Source organism: Miniopterus schreibersii, assembly GCF_964146895.1.
Source record: "Miniopterus schreibersii genome assembly, chromosome: 2".
Classification (NCBI taxonomy): Eukaryota; Metazoa; Chordata; class Mammalia; order Chiroptera; family Miniopteridae; genus Miniopterus; species Miniopterus schreibersii.
The window spans coordinates 80,700,143-80,717,704 of NC_138102.1; the positions used below are offsets into that span (position 1 = coordinate 80,700,143).

Sequence of the window (17,562 nt, forward strand, 5' to 3'; positions counted from 1 at the left end):
TTGGCACTCTAGTATGAATTGAGTATGGGTTCTGTTTACTGATATTGCACTCACCCTTGCAGGTGTTGTCAGTGGTTGTTTCTACTGACTATTGTGGAGCTCAGGCCTAAGAAATCTGTTTCCTAGGGATTTCATCCAAGTATGTTTGCATTGGAGAATCACCCTCAACTAGCTCCTGAGTGAATCTTCTGGAATTATACCCCAAATTCCTAGTCAAGACTAATGCCTTTTTTATATGTTCCTTATTTATTTTTTGAACAACACATTAAAGTTTTTAACATAATGGATGTGTGTGTATGTGTGTGTGTGTGCATGTGTGTGTGTGTGTGCATGTGTGTGTGTGTGTGCATGTGTGTGTGTATATTCCTGCACCCGACATTTAGAAAAACATTATGTCAAATACTGATTAAAAAATAAAATACTGAGCCATAAATTAAAAAGTCTCAACAAATATTTAAGAATTAATAACATAGTTAATAGTCTTTAAGCACAAAGCGGTAAAACTAGAAATTAATATAATACATCATGTCATGTTTTTTAAAATTTAAAGAAAATACTTTAATTCATAAGTAAATGAAGAAATCTTAATGGAAATGAGAAAATATTTAGAACTGAACAAACTGGAAGGTATATAGTGCTTTTTGGGAGGAAGAATTATCAAAAGTGGTCTGTTTCTTAGTTAATATGTAACTTAAATGTAACTGTCCAAGAATTTTGAACATGAAAAATGGATCATTACACATTTCATATGGAAAATAAAAGAATAAAAATTACAGATAGATTTTCTTCTATTCAACAGCATTAATTTAATATGATAGCTGATGTTTTGCTAAGTCACTGTTTACTGTGAATATGGTATTGTAGGGGCTTCCCTCCCTCCATCTTTTTGATACTGAAATAAAATAGTACAAGGAACTTCCCTATATCTTTTACTCAGAATCACCAGTGACTTACATTTTGCCTTATTTACTTTATCATCCTCCTTTCTCTACACTGTGTGTATGTGTAGAAATATGTTTTTAGAATCATTTGTTCTTTTTTACCCCTAAATATTTTGGTGTCTAAAAACACTCTTTCATATAACCTCAATACATTTATCAAAACCAGGAAATTTAACATTGATAAGATATTATCTAATCCACAATACGTAATGCAAAATGTGGACAGGTGTCCTAGTAACGTCTTTTATATTCCCCTTCCCCCTCTTTCTGGTTCAGGATCCTTGCTCAGTGTCACACCTTGAATTTAGTTATCATTTCTATTTTACCTCAAACAGTGCCTCACTTTTGCTTTGTTTCTTGACCTTAACGCATACACAATACATATATTTGTTTTTGTAGAGAAGGGATCATTTATTTTGTAAAATGTTCTTCGGTTTGGATTTCTCTGTCTGATGTTTCTTCATGTGTTTTTTCCTTCATGGTGCGTTATATCAGGAGGCACATTATGTTGGTTTGTTCCAATATTGATCATATTGATCATATTGGAACAAACCAACCAATATTATACTCAGATCACTTGATTTAGGTCAGGGGAAGGGAGTGTCCGGCCCGTGGGCTGTATACGGCTGTTGAAATCATTTGGTCTGGCTCTGCCAAGGCAACTGTAGGTGGGACTCCAAATTCAATAAATCTAGGAGCTTTTTTCATAGCTAATTTTTAAGTTTTTAATTTTGTATGGCCTGTGAATGATGTTATAAATATCCAAATGGCCCTTGGCAGAAAAAAGGTTCCCCACCCCTAATTTAGGTAGTGCCCATCAGATTTACTGATTATAATAGAATCACTATTTTTTACTGTGTAATTATTAGGAATTTTGTGGGGAAATGTTTTTAGACTATGTTCCTCATCAAACTTTTACCCATTAGTTTTGTCATCTACTGATGATTTTCTAACCCCATCATTCCTTCGGTATTTATTAGTTGACATGATATTGTAAAGGAGAGTTTTTCCTTCTTCCCCATTTGTTTGTTTATTTATTTGTTAGTATCAGAATGGGTTTATGGATTCTTTTTTCACTTAATGAGTATAGTCCAATTTTTATCTTAGATTATCCCAGATTTTAAGCTGGCCCCTGTGGCCTCATTTTTTTTTTTTTTTTTTTTACCTTTAATTTTGAAATAAAAAGTTGTAAAAGTGGTATAAAGAGCCCAGCCAGTTTTACACAGTGGTTGAGTGTCGGCCTATGAACCTGGAGGTCATGGTTTGATTCCTGGTCAGGGCATTTGCCTGGGTTGTGAGCTCGATCCCCAGTAGGGAGCATGCAGGAGGCTGCTGATCCATGATTCTCTCTCATCATTGATGTTTCTATCTGTCTCTCCCTCTTCTTTCGTCTCTGAAATCAATAAAAACATTTTTTTTTTAAATAGTATAAATCTCATTTTTCCCTTCACCTACCCTCACCTAATTGTGACATCTTATATAGCTGTGTATATTCAAGCGGTTTATTGATATTGGTAGAAGTCCACCGATGTTGTTACGTGTACAAATAGTCATTCATTTTTATTGCTGAATTGTATTCCATTGTTTGAATATACCAGAATTTGTTCAACCATTCACCCTTTGAAGGGCTTTGGGTTGTTTCCAGTATTTTGCTATTATTAATAAAGCTACTATGAACATTTACATATCAGTTTTGCTTGACCATAAGTTTTCCCTTTGTCCTTTTGATGTGTTTCTTTTAATATATCAAATGTTCTTTGAGCACTTACTTTTAGTGCAACAGGTTGTTCCAGGATTATCTTTTACTTTCTTATGATTCTGGAGTCAGCTTTTGCACCAAGGGACCCTGGTTCCTTTAATGGAAAATGGTATTTAGAAACCAAGATATGCATGCTACCTGTGTTTGTTACTGCTGGTGTGTTATTTTTTCCAAGCCTTTTCAGTGCACAGAGCCTAAAAGAAAAGTGAGATAGAGAATGTGTGTGTGTGTGTGTGTGTGTGTGTACACACGCGCACCCACGTGCACATATATAAAAATGTATATTTATAATCTATGCCTATCTCTCTTTTAATGTCTCTGAATTTATACTGGTACCTCTAATTTCACTCCAGTACTGCATTTTCATTCTAGTTCTTTGCCTTTCCTTATTTGAGTTTCTCTTAAACAACATTTAGAGACCTGGCTCATTATTTGCTCATATAGTCATATATTTCTGGTGTTCTTTTTCCTTCTGTTAGATGATGGTTTCTTAACCTTGTCACTATTGAATTTTGGGGCCCGATCATTGGGCAAGGGGACAGGGCGGGGGGGGGGGCACTGTCCTATGCATTGTAGAACATTTAACAGTTTACCTAATAGCGCTCAGATGCCAGTAGCAACCATCAGTTGTGACAACCAAAAATGTCCCTAGATATTGCCAAATGTTCCCTGTGGGACAAACTGCCTTGGTTGAGACAACTACTGTAGATTCAGGTTCCACATGTTATGTCCCTTGAGCCTGAAGAATTTCCTTTAGCATTTTCTCTTGATGTGGGTCGGCTGGTGATGAATTTTGCTTCCATTTGTCTGGAAGCAAAATTTATTTTGTCTTTTTGAATATATTTTCACTGGATATAGAAATCTGGCATGATATATATATTTTTATTACTTTAAATATTTTTTTCTGCCCCATTCTCCTCCCCGTTTCACATAGTTAGATGACTTGATATTGTCCAATAGGTCACTGAAGTGTTTTTTTTGTTTTGTTTTTAATCACTTTCAGATTGGATAACTTCTATTTATCTATCTTCAGGTTCTGACCTATCTCCAATTTGTTTTTAAGCCCACCCAATAAATTTTTTATTTCAGATATTGTGCTTTTCAGTTCTATTTTCTATTTGGTTCCTTTTCATAGTTTTATTTTCTGCAGAGATTACTTATCTGATGCTTTATTATCATCATATTTTCCTTTAAATCCTTAAACATTTTAAAAATAGCTGTTTTACAGCCCTCTGATAATTCCAAATCTGGGTCCCCTTGGGTTGGTTACTCGATTGCTTTTTTTCTTTTAGTCACATTTTCCTGTTTCTTCACAAATGTAATAATTTTTCATTGCATACTAGACATTTTTGGAGTTATGGTGTAGAGATTTTGAATTCTGTTGTCTTCCTCTGAAAGAATGTAGATTTTTTTTTATTAGTAGTTAACTTAGCTAGACTCCAAACCATCTCTTGTGTTGGGCAGCAGCTGAAACTGCTCAGTTTTTTCAGCCTTCTGTCTCTTCAGGAACTGCAAGGAGAATGTTAAGAGTTAGATTGGAACAGAGAAGGGGTAGAGTACTGAAAGATGAAGTTTGAGAGGTGACCTTCATATGAGCCGTTTTGTAGAGCACTAGAGGTAAAAGCCTGATTGGGGTGGATTTAAGAGAGGCAGGCGGGAGAAAAATTTGACACAAGGAATTTAATCACAGAGGTTGGCAGATGATAAGATTTGGGGCTTTGTGGGTCACATGGTCTCAGTTGCTATTGCTTTTCTTCTTTTTCTTCTTCTTTTGTCCTTTTCCCTTCTTTATTATTCCCAACCTATTAAACATATAAAACCCATTCTTAGCTCACAGGCCATAAAAAAATAGGCACAGGCTGTATCTGGCCCTTGGTCATAGTTTCCTAATCCCTGGTTTAAACAGACAACTCTTTCCATGAGTTTTGCTGTATAGAAAGAGAAGAGTAAGGGGGATGTAAGGGCTAAAATACTTTTTATTGAGTTGGAGGAAAGAACAGCACTTTTTGCAACTCAGTTTGATTTAGCCAATAGAAAGGGAGAGGATTTATAATGCAGGAAAAACAGAATTGCTGGAACACTGTCTTTAAGTAGGTGAAAGGGAGTGGAATCTAGGGTCCAAGTGAAGGGTTTAGCCAGGAATGATAGTTAATTGGTAATTTAAAAAATATTTAAATGTCTTTGAGGTTTTTCTTTTTTCTCTTCTTTATCTGTTGCCTAGGAGAGATGTAGAACGAGTAACTTTGATGGGGCAATTTCAATTCCAAAATTCTCTTTTTCAAGAAACAGTTTGAATTAATTGTAAACATAAATTTAAATAGTTTCAATAAAGTAACAAAGTGTATTTTTCCCCTAAACTGAAGAATGTTTGGTTATTGGATAGTTCATTGCATGTCTTGAAATTAAGACTATTTTCTTTTTCTTTTTTCTTCAAAGTGCTGTGTATGGATGCAAAGATCAATTTTGATTCTAATTCAGCTTATCGCCAGAAGAAAATCTTTGATCTCCAGGACTGGACCCAGGAAGATGAAAGGGACAAAGATGCAGCTAAGGCAGATATCAACTACATTGGCCTAGATGGGAATATAGGCTGTCTAGGTACCAGTGTCTTTATGTTTGAGTTGGATTGGCTAAGCTTAATATATTTTCTCTGTGTTTGTTGCTTATATAAATCATTTTCCCCTCTTGATAGTAAACGGTGCTGGTTTGGCTATGGCCACAATGGATATAATAAAACTTCATGGAGGGACTCCAGCTAACTTTCTTGATGTTGGTGGTGGTGCCACAGTCCATCAAGTAACAGAAGCATTTAAGCTTATCACTTCAGATAAAAAGGTAAGGGCAGGGCTTATGTTTTAGAATTTGAGTGGTGAGAAGTAACTTGATTAATTAGTAGGTGTGATTGTTATAATGGGTGAATATTAAAATTTAAAAGTCCTCCACTGTTTGAAAACATTTGCTGAAGTCAATACAATAAAAGTTAACTACAGAAAAAGATAGTTTCCCATTGTGATTTAGAAAACAAGGTGAAAGAATATTAGATTGTGTTAGATAATATTTTAAATGGTAGTGATTTGTCATGTGAGGCATTCCTGTGGAAAATATTCCTGAAGATATTTGACCACAGAAGCCCAGAAATCTGAAAAGTCTATAAAGCTAAAAAGCTAAAAATAAAAATAATCTTTAATTTTATCCAGAGATAACTTTTGTGAGGCGAACGTGATAACCACTACACTACGGAAACCGGCAGAGATGACTTTTGTTACTGCTGATTTGATCTGTTTTCTTCAAGACTTGTTAATGACGGTGTATCTGACAAGCAAACACACATACTGCTTAAGTTATAATATACACACCATGTAGTTCAACCATTCATATATATATATATCTTTTCATGTACATATTTTAAGTCTTTTATTTTTGTTGACATGAGTACTTTTTGCATTTACTAAGGTATTCTTCTAAAACACCCATTTTAATATTTGCATAATCTATCATACGTAGATATGCCATAATGTATGTAGAATTATGAATTTATAAGTGATTATCAGAATACAAGGGATGTGAAGCATCATTATCCAAAAGATATGCATATTATCAATCACTGGATACTCTTTAAGGCGTGTATCTACTATGTCACCAATGTGGGTTTTGTAAGGCTTATGGAAAAATAAGATAATAGCCTCCCTGGAACTAGTCCTACTGAATTAAAACTCAGAATTCCTCATTGGTGGTGTTCATATGTTACTTGTTATTGTCTCTGTTAGTGTCTGGCATAATGCTACTCAGTACATGTATAGGTCATTAATAAATATTTATTATTGATGATGCTGACAGTGTACATTTTTATTTGTGTTGGACTGTAGAATTGTTTGAAAAATTATTTTACAGCTCTTTCACTTTGAGCTTATAGACTTATTTGCCATATTCAATTTTATAAAGAGAAACTAAAATGAGACACAAAATGTGCTTTATTCCCCTTGCTGAATAATATTTTTTTTAAGTAAACTAATTTATTGGAACTATATTTCTGTAGCTTCTTTTGGCATAAACTTTAAAAGCAGAGTATGATGTAATTATCTAACTGTTGAGTCCTTACTAAGGTGAACTGTGATTCTGGTTATATTTTCTTAAGTATGGCTTTTAGGAGCTAGGTACAAAAATGGATAAATGCATATGAAGAATTCCAGTGTTGGGGACTGACATTTAAGGGCATTGGATTTGGAAACAGGCCAGGAGCCCAGGGAGAGCATTGAAGTAGCTGTGTACATATGATATCTCTTTGGACACTGCTTGGATTTTGGAGTACATGGTCCCTTCCCTCAAGGCATTCATAGTCTGACTTCGGTGATAAACTCAATGCAGTGCTGTAGAACAACAGAAGACAACCAATAACTGGGAGAATCACAGTGTCCTTCACTGATTGGATAATACCTTGAGCTGTCTTGAGAATTAAATAAGTTATTCAGAGGCATGGAGTTCAGAGAGGGCCACTATGTTCATGGAATGATAAGATGCTTATGTATAAGAATAGCATTCTTAGGATGAATGATCAGAGATAATTGCAAATTGAGTCCAAATTGTGAAAATCCCTGTACCTATAGTTAAAGAGTTTGGAATTTAACTTCCCTACTCTAGCACATACACAGATCTTTCCCTTATCTTCTTATTTTCTAAAAGAAGGTAACTTTGCTAGTAGAGGGTGAAATAGAGAGTAGCAAGGCACTGGTAGGAGAGAGCAATTTGGTTGTTATGCCTGACTGTTCAAAAAGATGGAAGAGGTCCCTGACAAAGGTAGTGCCGGTAAGAATGAAGTGAAGATATTTAGAGGCATTTCTGAGATAGAATGATTAAATTCATTTTTCTTGTTTTTGGTGGGGGTTGGGGGTGGCATGGAGAGAGGTTAATTAGATTAACCAACCAGGGGTTTGTTAGGACTTTTGGCTGGGGGGAATCATTGGGTGGTGATGACGCCCTTTATACCATCAGAAGCAAAATAGAGAAATATGTACTTCTGAATGAAGGTGTTAATTTTGTGTTGTGGGGAGTATATCTAGTTGATGGTTGTAAAGATATTAGATTTCCTATACTGGCTGGATATATATTTGGCTCAGCAGTTGAGCATTAACCTAGGATCCAGGAGATTATGGTTTGATTTCCAGTCAGGGCACATGCCCGGGTTGCAGGCTTGATCCCCAGTCGGGGTCATGCAGGAGGTAGCCAATCAATGATGACTCTCTCATCATTGATGTTTCAACTCCCTACCTCTCTCCCTTTCTCTCTCTGAAATCAATAAAGATATATTTTTTAAAAAGTTAAAGAGGAGACTGAGCAGAGAATGGGATTTACACATTGGCTATTCTAGAGATTCTCTTTCTGGTCAAGGATTTATCTTTGGTAGTAATTAGTTGAAATGGACTAGAGGTTACAGTAACTTTAAGGCTAGGGTGTTAGATGATGCCTTTTGGTGCATATTGTAGCTGTCTAGAATGAGGTGGGAGGGAGATAAGAAGGTTCCAGAGTGCACTATGAATTCTAGTCCATTATAATTTCTAGACCTTCATTTCTAGACAAAATCGTGGTAAATATGAGGAATGTATAGTATAGCTCAGTGTCTCAACCTTTTTTCATGTCATGGCATTCACAGAAAATATTTCAGTGGGGCCTAGAAGGTAGATGGAGAAGGTTGCTTGTGGTCAGAGGCCACTGGTCTAGAGGCGACAGCTGTCTGAACCAGGTGTCAGAACCTCCCTAGCTGCCTTAAGGGTTGAGGGGAACAATATCTTGGTATCTATAAGTTATTTGTATCACACTGACTGAGAAGCTCTGGTGTAGCTGAGTGAACTACACCAGAGTATAGTTTGTTAAAAAATGAAAAGTAAAGGATAGAAGAATAATGGTTCAGATTATTGGTGTGATGATGAAGAAATACCCAAACGGGCCCTGAGGTTTGGATGTGATGTGTAGCTAGTAGTGGGCATACAGAAATTGAGTGATTTTGAGGACCTGGTTTGTGTGAAGAATATGTTGAGTTGGTGGGGATAAATGAAGAAAAGACGATAATTAATCAACATAAGTTGGAGATCTTGTATGTCCAACATGATCTTACAGCATGATCTGGGATATCATGTTGGTGAATGGCTATGTTTAATAATAGGAAGCAAGTAAAGGAATCAGGTCTTATTCATTTGAGACTGAAGAGAAGAGAACATGAGCCACGTGTTAGAATAAGTCCTTGTGTGTGGTGAACTGCACAGACTTCAGTGATGAGAGCTACAGGTATGACTGTTCTGTCTGAAAATAGTTCTATGGAATTAATTTTTATCAAAAGTTACAAATACTAGTATTTTCTTGGGAAGGAAGGACACATACTCATTTCTTTAAAATTTTAATCTACCAAAAACATTTTATTCACAGGTACTGGCTATTCTGGTCAACATTTTTGGAGGAATCATGCGGTGTGATGTTATTGCACAAGGTATAGTCATGGCAGTAAAGGATTTGGAAATTAAAATACCTATTGTGGTACGGTTACAAGGTGAGTATAACGGATATCTTGCAATTGTTTTGTGAACCCTAATTGCTTAAAAGTTTATGATTCTGTTGGTGGGAATGGCACCTGGTATTAGACTGGTTGGGTTGGACTGTACCTGGGTTCAGCGACCTTGGTACTTGAGTTCTGGCTAGGAAAGAATTCAGAGCCAAGACTCCAACTATAAGAGAACACTTATTATAAAATCACAGAGGTGGAAGTAATTTGTAGAAGAAATGGGCTTAGGAAACAAGTTATAGAGCAAAGGAAAGGCCCTTGAAGCTTCAGAGTGAGGAAGCTAATGGTAACACGTCTGTGAGGAGGGGGATGGAAAGGAAAAGGCTGGCGTCGTTCTCCTTGGAGGGAGGGTGCTCTGGGTTCTCCATCCTATGGGGTTTAAGACTAGAGATTTTAGGGGAGGTCCCATGGGAGGATCTCAATAGGATATTCAGCTTTCCAGGTGTGTCCTTTCAGGATTGTGGTCTCCACTGATTGATTGGTCGTAGCCAGGGCTAGGGGGAGGGGAGGGCATTATCCAGTGCAGCTGGTCCTAAGGTCAGTTTGTCTGGTTTTGCTGCTTTTCTGGGCTTTGGGCGGAAATACAACTGAGGCCTGGATGTTATCTCTAAGGAGGAAAGGTTAGGGGATCCAAACTGCATGACCATTGATATGCTAGGGGAGGAAAGGTCACCCTGGGGGCAAAGTCCCATCCTACAATTATCCTTTGCTAGGCACCTGGGGCTTCCCACCCTGATGACTTTCTGTACCTGGCCCATTGTCCTTGCTCTACTTGTGTCTGTCTAACTGCCTACCACAATTCCAAGGAGTTCATTTCTTTTAAAATGTAGTTTTCAAATAGCTGTATCTTTTAAATGAAAGTATTGTGTAATAGGAAATTTTAAAAACATGTCATTAAAAATTTCTAACGTTGGATCAGAATTGCTCATAATTTTGCTTGGTATGATCTGATACTTTATTTATTTGTTGTGCTTTGTCTTGAATTCTGACTTGCCTGAATTGCCATTGATACGGTAAGGCAAAGTATTTCACGAAGTAACTAGGTTTGTACAATATTTTCTTTGATTTAGAGCATTTATTATATTAAATGATGAAATACTCTTATGTTGAAATTTTATACTTGTGTATGGTGACAAACATTTTTAATGCTTTTGTGTAGATAATTTAAAACATCTTTATATTTGCATAACTCATTTTTAGGTACACGAGTGGATGATGCTAAGGCACTGATAGCTGACAGTGGACTTAAAATTCTTGCTTGTGATGACTTGGATGAAGCTGCTAAAATGGTAAACATCTATGTTAATCTAAGGACAAATTTGCAGATTGTATAAAGGACTTATAAACATTTAGATTCTAAAATAAACCAGCTAATATTGCTAATAATGTGTTTCCGCTACATACTTGTATTTCCTTTCTATCACTTGCTGATAGAAAGTAAAATACTATCTCCTGGACCCAAATTCCTATCCAAATATTGTAAGTTAAGATTGTGTATTTTTTTAAAAAAACAAACTTATTTAGATTTGGTTTTCATTGTGATTATAAACAGTTATCAACTCATGCCCAGTCTTGTTTCATTTGTATTGTTACCTACTTCCTTTCTTGCCCATGATTATTTGGAAGCAAACCCCAGACATTATATCATTTCATACACGTCATCATGTATCTATAAAAGCTAAAGATTTTGATAATATTGATAATGATATGAAGGAATTGTTATTTGTTTCAGGTGGGATAGTGGTGTTGTTTATATTTTATAAAAAAAGAATGTAGTTAGTGTTGCAAGTTTCGGGATTCTCTGAAATATATTTTCTAGGTTCTTCATTAGAATTAGGATCAAAATAATTCTGTGCATTGTAGTTGGTTAATGTGTTACTAAGTTTTTGTTAATCTATAGATTCACCTTTGTTTTCTTTTTCTTTTCTGGAGTTTATTTGTTGAAGAGACAAGTTGATTTCTTGGTTTCCCATAGTCATAATATTAATGATTGTATCCCTGGGGTGTCCTTTACCCCTGTATTTCCTATAAACTGGTAGTTTTCGTCTATAGGCTTGATCATATAGTGTATTTGATTTTGGGGAGCAGGGAACAAGAATATTTTATAGTTGGTGTGTGTAATTCCATAAAGAAGTATATAGTTAATGTCAGATTATTTCTCATTTTGTGACACTGGCAGTCATTGACAATCATAGCTTAGGTCTAAAATTGCATAAATGCAAAGTGGTGATATTCTAATTCTGTCATTATTCATTACATGGAATACTTATATAAAAAGTGAAACTCCCTTATATCAGCTTTGTTATTATGAAGTAAATTTTTACATAGGAAAAGCAGAACGATTACTTGATTCTCTGCTTTTATTGATGAGTTTTCAAAATAATGGGTTTGTTCTATTATGTCCTAAAAAAGTGACCCAGGCTTTTTTGTTTCTTTTTTGTTTTTAGGGGTATGTGGTTTTGTGTGTGTGTATGTGTGTGTGTGTGTGTGTGTGTGTGTGCGTGCGCGCGCACGCCCGCACATATGCACATATTATTTAGAACTCTGGATTTAAGCCTATTTGATGTAATTCAGTCCATTTCAGTAATTTTTATTTTTATATTTTTTCCAAGATTTTTTTTTTAAATTCAGTAATTTCTTTTTTTTCTTTTTTCTTTTTTTAATATATCTTTATTGATTTCAGAGAGAGGAAAGGAGAGGGGGAGAGAGAGAAACATCAATGACGAGAGAGTCATTGATCGAGCCCGCAACCCGGGCATGGGCCCTGACCGGGAATCGAACCCCGATCACCTGGATCCCAGGTCGATGCTCAACCGCTGAGCCACGTATGGCCGAGCCATTTCAGTAATTTTTATTGACGCTCAAATTATCCCATCATTAGTCAATGGGAACCTCTTCAAGTTGACTCCTGAATCCTTCTCACATGCCCTGTGATAAGCTTTCTGGTTTGATAAGATGTTCTAGGCTCATCTTTACTTTTGCTTCAGACCAGGAATCAGCCAAATGGTATTTAGAGATCACAGTTTGAGCTCTAAGGGTGCTTACAGCTACTGGATTGTTTGTTTCCGGGCTTTTAAAATGGTAAATCTAGGAAAATATGTATTTTTTTAAAGAGATAAATACATGAGTACATGCTGATATTTCCAGTGCAAATCCAGTAGTACAGGTCTTGTCTTATCTCATACCTCCCCAGTGTCATATTGACATACATATAAATATTTATTTACTTTGTCCCTCAAAATAGACATGACAGTTGTATAGTAATAATACCAACAATATGATTACTGGAAGCAGTTTAAGATTTATATGTGCAGTTCTTTCTTTCCTTTGAAGTATTTTTCATAACTTACTGGATTTAAAAAAATAAGTGAAATAGCTCTGTTTTATCCCAGCTTGGTGTACAGTTAGTATCATTTAATTTTTTTAAGGAATTGAAAAAACACCAATTTTTGTTTTATATTATAAAAATATTTACATGGCTCCAAAGTGTCATAACTATAAAACGAAGTATATTCAGAGAATCTAACTTTTATACCTTTATCTGTTTCTTCCTTCTCCATAGATAACCAGCTTTTAAAAAAAAATGTTTTGGTTCATTCTTCAAGGAAATTTGTGTGTGTGTAACGTGTATGTGTGTATCTGTCCAGTTTCCCTTATTATATGATGATTACATACATTTTACCTCATTTATTTTACTTAACATTACATCTTAGTGCACGGTCCATAGTAGATATAAAGATGTTTCTAAATGAGAACTTTTGATTCTTTCCCACCAGTGTTTATAGACAATTCATGGAATACTCTTTTGGAGGATGTGTGGTTTAATCAGTAATAGGCTTTTGAGATTTACTGAGTTACTGTAATATCATTTTATAAGAATAATAAAAGTATTATGTTTGTCTTTGGGACATACTCTGGGAAAGCACCTAGTAAATGAAATTCAACTGCAACTTAGAGACAGAGGGTCTTATACTAAATCCTGAGTTTAAGATTTTGAGCAAGGGAATGGAATGGCAGGGAGAAAATGTTTCAGAAAGCCTGTTTTGACTTTGAGGTGTGGTATAAATAAATTGTTGAAGGGAAAAGCAAGTATAGTAGGAGTCTGACTAGGGCAACAATTAGATGTGAGGTGAAGGTTATGGATAGGTTTTAACTTGTCACTGAAAATATGCTTGTTTTCAGTGAGAACCTCAATTAAGGAAAGCTTTGTGGACATGGAAAGAAAGAAGACTCAATAGGACCTTGATCAAATAGAGCATGAAAGATAAAAGTGAACAGTTAGTTTAAGTTGTGACTGCTATGTTTTTCTACTGACTAGGAGATTATGGAAGTCATAACAATATTATTAATAAAGTAATGGAACATTAATAACATAATACTACTGTTTATCAAGTGCTTACTGTGATTGCAATGCTGTTTTTTTCTTCAGGTATTATCTTATTTAATATGAGTTTGGTGATATGATCTCATTTTTATAGATAAAGGGAAAGCATTAGAGTGGGATTTGAAACCAAGGTGCCTAACTAAAACCTTCTAATAACTATGGGAGAGGAGAGAAGCTGAATTCATTGTTTGACATTAATTGTGTTATATTTTGTATGGTACCAACTGGGTATTCTCAGATTATAGAGAGAACATTGGAATTCAGGTTGAAGTGACTGATGTCAGAATAGCCCACATTTCAAATGGAAAAGATTGAATGTGCATTAATTAATTTCACATTGACCAATAGTTCTTATTTTATGTTTTTGTGAAAATAGAGACAAAGATTTTTTTCTTTTTTCTTTCAGGTTGTAAAGCTCTCTGAAATAGTGAACTTAGCCAAACAAGCCCAGGTGGATGTGAAATTTCAGTTGCCAATCTGATTTGAGAATCCAGTGGATGGCTGAAGGTTTTAAATGTGCTATAATCATTAAAAATACTGTGTTCTGTACTGTTGTTCCTTTTCTCATTAATGTGTGAAGATTATAATTGCCATCTAGGCATAAAAATTTTTAAAAGCATTTGGTCTGCATTTAATTCTGCTGTTGAGAATGGGCTGTTTGTATAAAGAATGTAATGCAGTTATCTAGTTTCTTTTGTTGCAGCCTCTTTTTCACTTATACAGAATGCCGTTTGCAATATGCCAGTTTATTATTGGATACAACATTCTTCATTAATATGAGACCTATGAATAAAATAAATCTGAAGATAAAGCTTTATTCTTTAGTGTTACAAATATTATATCTAATATCCTCACTAGTAGAGCAATATATTAAAACAATGTTTTATACAAGAAGTGTTTATCTTCAATACCAAATACCTAACTAAATAGATCAATCACTATTTATAAGCAAAGCTTTTAAACACTCCTCAGAATATTCTTTTAAATATTTCAGTGAATTAACTTAATTATTTGAACATTATCTTAATCGTTACAAAACACCGATAACTGCAAGTCTTTGTGACCCTGTGGTATTGAGAAACACCTGTAGGTTTTTATCAAATAAAGACATATATACTAAGGACTTGTCATACTAAATTAACAATGTCAATTTAAGTTAATAAAAATCTCCCAATGTGAGTTGGACTGTTTTCTTTTTTGAGTAAAGACGGTAGAGGTGATATGTTTATTATTGCACTAAACACCTCTAGGAACTGATTTGTAGATCATGTACTTGGGCATGACATTACCCTACATATTATTAAGCTGCCTATGGATATTTCACTTGAATTTTGCTTATATGTGCCATCTTGTACCTTTTCCAAAGATAACACATTGTTCTTTGTGTCCGTGTGTGTGTGTGTAATTTTTCACTGCATAGAACAGTGATATTTAACTATTAATGAGTTAATACCATATGATATAAACAGTGTGAATACCATGAAAGGAAATATCAGCCAAGCAGTAGACTATGTAACCATAGTGATGAATTTGAGAACTTCTGCTTATTTTGATGTTGTTAAAGTGGGATCAAATATACATACCATGAGAAGCAGCATACATAGCCTCAGTGATTATGAGCACAGAATTTGAAAGTAGACTGTCTGGCTTGAATCTTGGCTCCACTGCTTACTAACTATATGAATTTGAGCAAGTTTCTACATTTCAGTGTACCTCAGTTTTCTTAGCTCTTTTCTCATTTACACTGGAATTATTTAGTGGGGAGAGGGAGAGGAATTATTAGAGAGAACATATAAAATATATATCCAAACCACCTATACGTATATCATTATCTGTCCAAATTGATCATGTACTTTCCTACCTACTTACCTACCTACCTATCTTCTCTGCCATATTAGAGACTAAATCAGAGCCACTGAACTGTTTGAAATTGTAATAAGTTATAATTGGAAGCCCAAGCCTTTAGTTTTTAAGTTTAAAAAAAGAAAAAATCATTCCAAGGAATGCCAGATAGTGAACGATTAGCTCAGAAAAGATTGGCATTTGTATTAGTTGGAATCTAATCAGGCAATAAAAACAATGCTTGTTATTTTGGAGAGGGTATAATACATGCTCTTGGTAATATTAGTGTTTTAGTTATTCTTGCATAATACAGTCATGGGTTGCTTAATGATGGGTACATTCTGAGAAATGTGTCGTTAGGGGATTTCATCATGTGAACATCAGAGTGCACTTACACAAACCTAACAAGGTATAGCCTGTTGCTCCTAGGCTACCAACTGTACAACATGTTTCTGTACTGAATACTGTAGGCAGTTGTAACACAATGGTCAGTATTTGTGTATCTAGACATAGAAAATGTACAGTAAAAGTATGGTATAAAAGATATAAAAATTGTACACCTGTATAGGGCACTTAGCATGAATGGAGCTTGCAGGACTGGAAGTTGCTCTCGGCGGTTGATGAGTGAATGTGAAGGTGTACGACATCACTGTACACTTAGGCTATGCTAAATTTGTAAAATAACATGGGGATTCCTGGAGTTCCCCATACTCTATCTGTGGTAGGCAGAATAAGGCGCTTTCACACATGTTCACACCCTAATTCCTGGAACCTGTGCATATGTTATATTACATGGCAAAGGTACTTTGTAGATGTGATTAAAGCTGTGGCGGAGGGTGGGGTGGGTGGGGAGAGATTAACATAAGAATTTATATGCATAACCCATGGACACACAATAGTGGGGTGAAGGCTCTGGGGAGAGGGGTGCAGGGGGGAAGGGATCAATGGGGGAAAAGGAACATTTGCAATACTTTCAACAATAAAGATTTTTTAAAATAGGGAGATTATCTTGGACCTTAAAATAGGGAGATTATCTTGGATTATCCCTATGGGCTTGTTTTAGTCTGGGGGCTTCTGTACCAAAACACCATAGGCAACAGAAATTTATTTCTCATAGTTCTGGAGGCTGAGAAGTCTAAGATTAAGGCACCAGAAGTCTAAGATTCAGTGTCTAGTAAAAGCCTACTTTTTGGTTCATAGACAACACTGAGCTGTGTCTGTCCTAATGTGGTAGAAGGGGTGAGGTGAGGGAGCTCTCTGGAGTCTCTTAGAGCACTAATCCTAATCATGAGGGCTCCACTCTCATGATCTATCAGCTCCCAAAGGCCCCACCTCCGAATACTGTCATTTTTGGGCATTAAGTTTCAACATAAGAATTTGAGGGGGACGGGGTGCAAATATTCAGTCCATAGCAAGAGCCAGTCTAATCATGTGAGCCCATAAGAGCAGAGAACCGTCTCCAGCTAGAGGCAATAAAGATGCTGTGGAAGGGGAGAGTTGAGAAATTCTATGCATGAGAAGAATTCAATGAACCCTTGCTGCTGCTGAGGTGTGGGAGTACTTGTGTAGAGACCAGAGAGAAACCTTTTGCTGAGGGTGGCTCAGCTGACAGCCAGAAAACGGGAGTCTCAGTCCTACAGGCTAAAGGACTGGATTTTGCTAATACTGGAATACATTTGTAGCAGATTCTTCCCAGAGCTGCCTGATCATAGCTCACTGCCACCTTGATTTTGGTTTTCTGGGATTCTGAGCAGAGAAACCAGACAAGCTTAATGGTATGTACTCCTGATCTCCAGAACTGTGAGATAGTAAATTTGTGTTGTTTTGAACTGCTGGATGGTGATAATTTGTTATGGCAGCAGTGGGAAACTTAATACACTACCACATCCATACTCCTGTATATTAGTTATAGAAGCCAACTCCTCTCAAATTGAGGTGAAGGGTCATTTTAAAACCTTAGAAATTTTAAAATTTCCAATCTGTTGTGGACTAATTCTTTTATATAACATGCAATAAAAACAATTACTAGAAAAATGAAATTTTAAGACAAAATATAAGGCCCAATTCTTTTGTTTTCTCATTTAAC

The 17,562-nt window shown here is 35.6% G+C and overlaps 1 protein-coding gene across 1 annotated transcript in view; it reads left to right on the plus strand.

The window, feature by feature from the left end:
- Positions 1-14,813, plus strand: part of SUCLA2 (succinate-CoA ligase ADP-forming subunit beta) — a 62,986-nt gene extending 48,173 nt beyond the window's left edge. The window contains exons 7-11 of the mRNA XM_081130016.1: positions 5,137-5,298; positions 5,393-5,535; positions 9,118-9,238; positions 10,451-10,539; positions 14,041-14,813. Of these exons, the coding sequence (XP_080986142.1) occupies positions 5,137-5,298; positions 5,393-5,535; positions 9,118-9,238; positions 10,451-10,539; positions 14,041-14,115 (590 nt within the window). The 3' untranslated portion in view covers positions 14,116-14,813. The remainder of the gene's footprint in view (positions 1-5,136; positions 5,299-5,392; positions 5,536-9,117; positions 9,239-10,450; positions 10,540-14,040) is intronic.
- Positions 14,814-17,562: the final 2,749 nt, after the last annotated feature.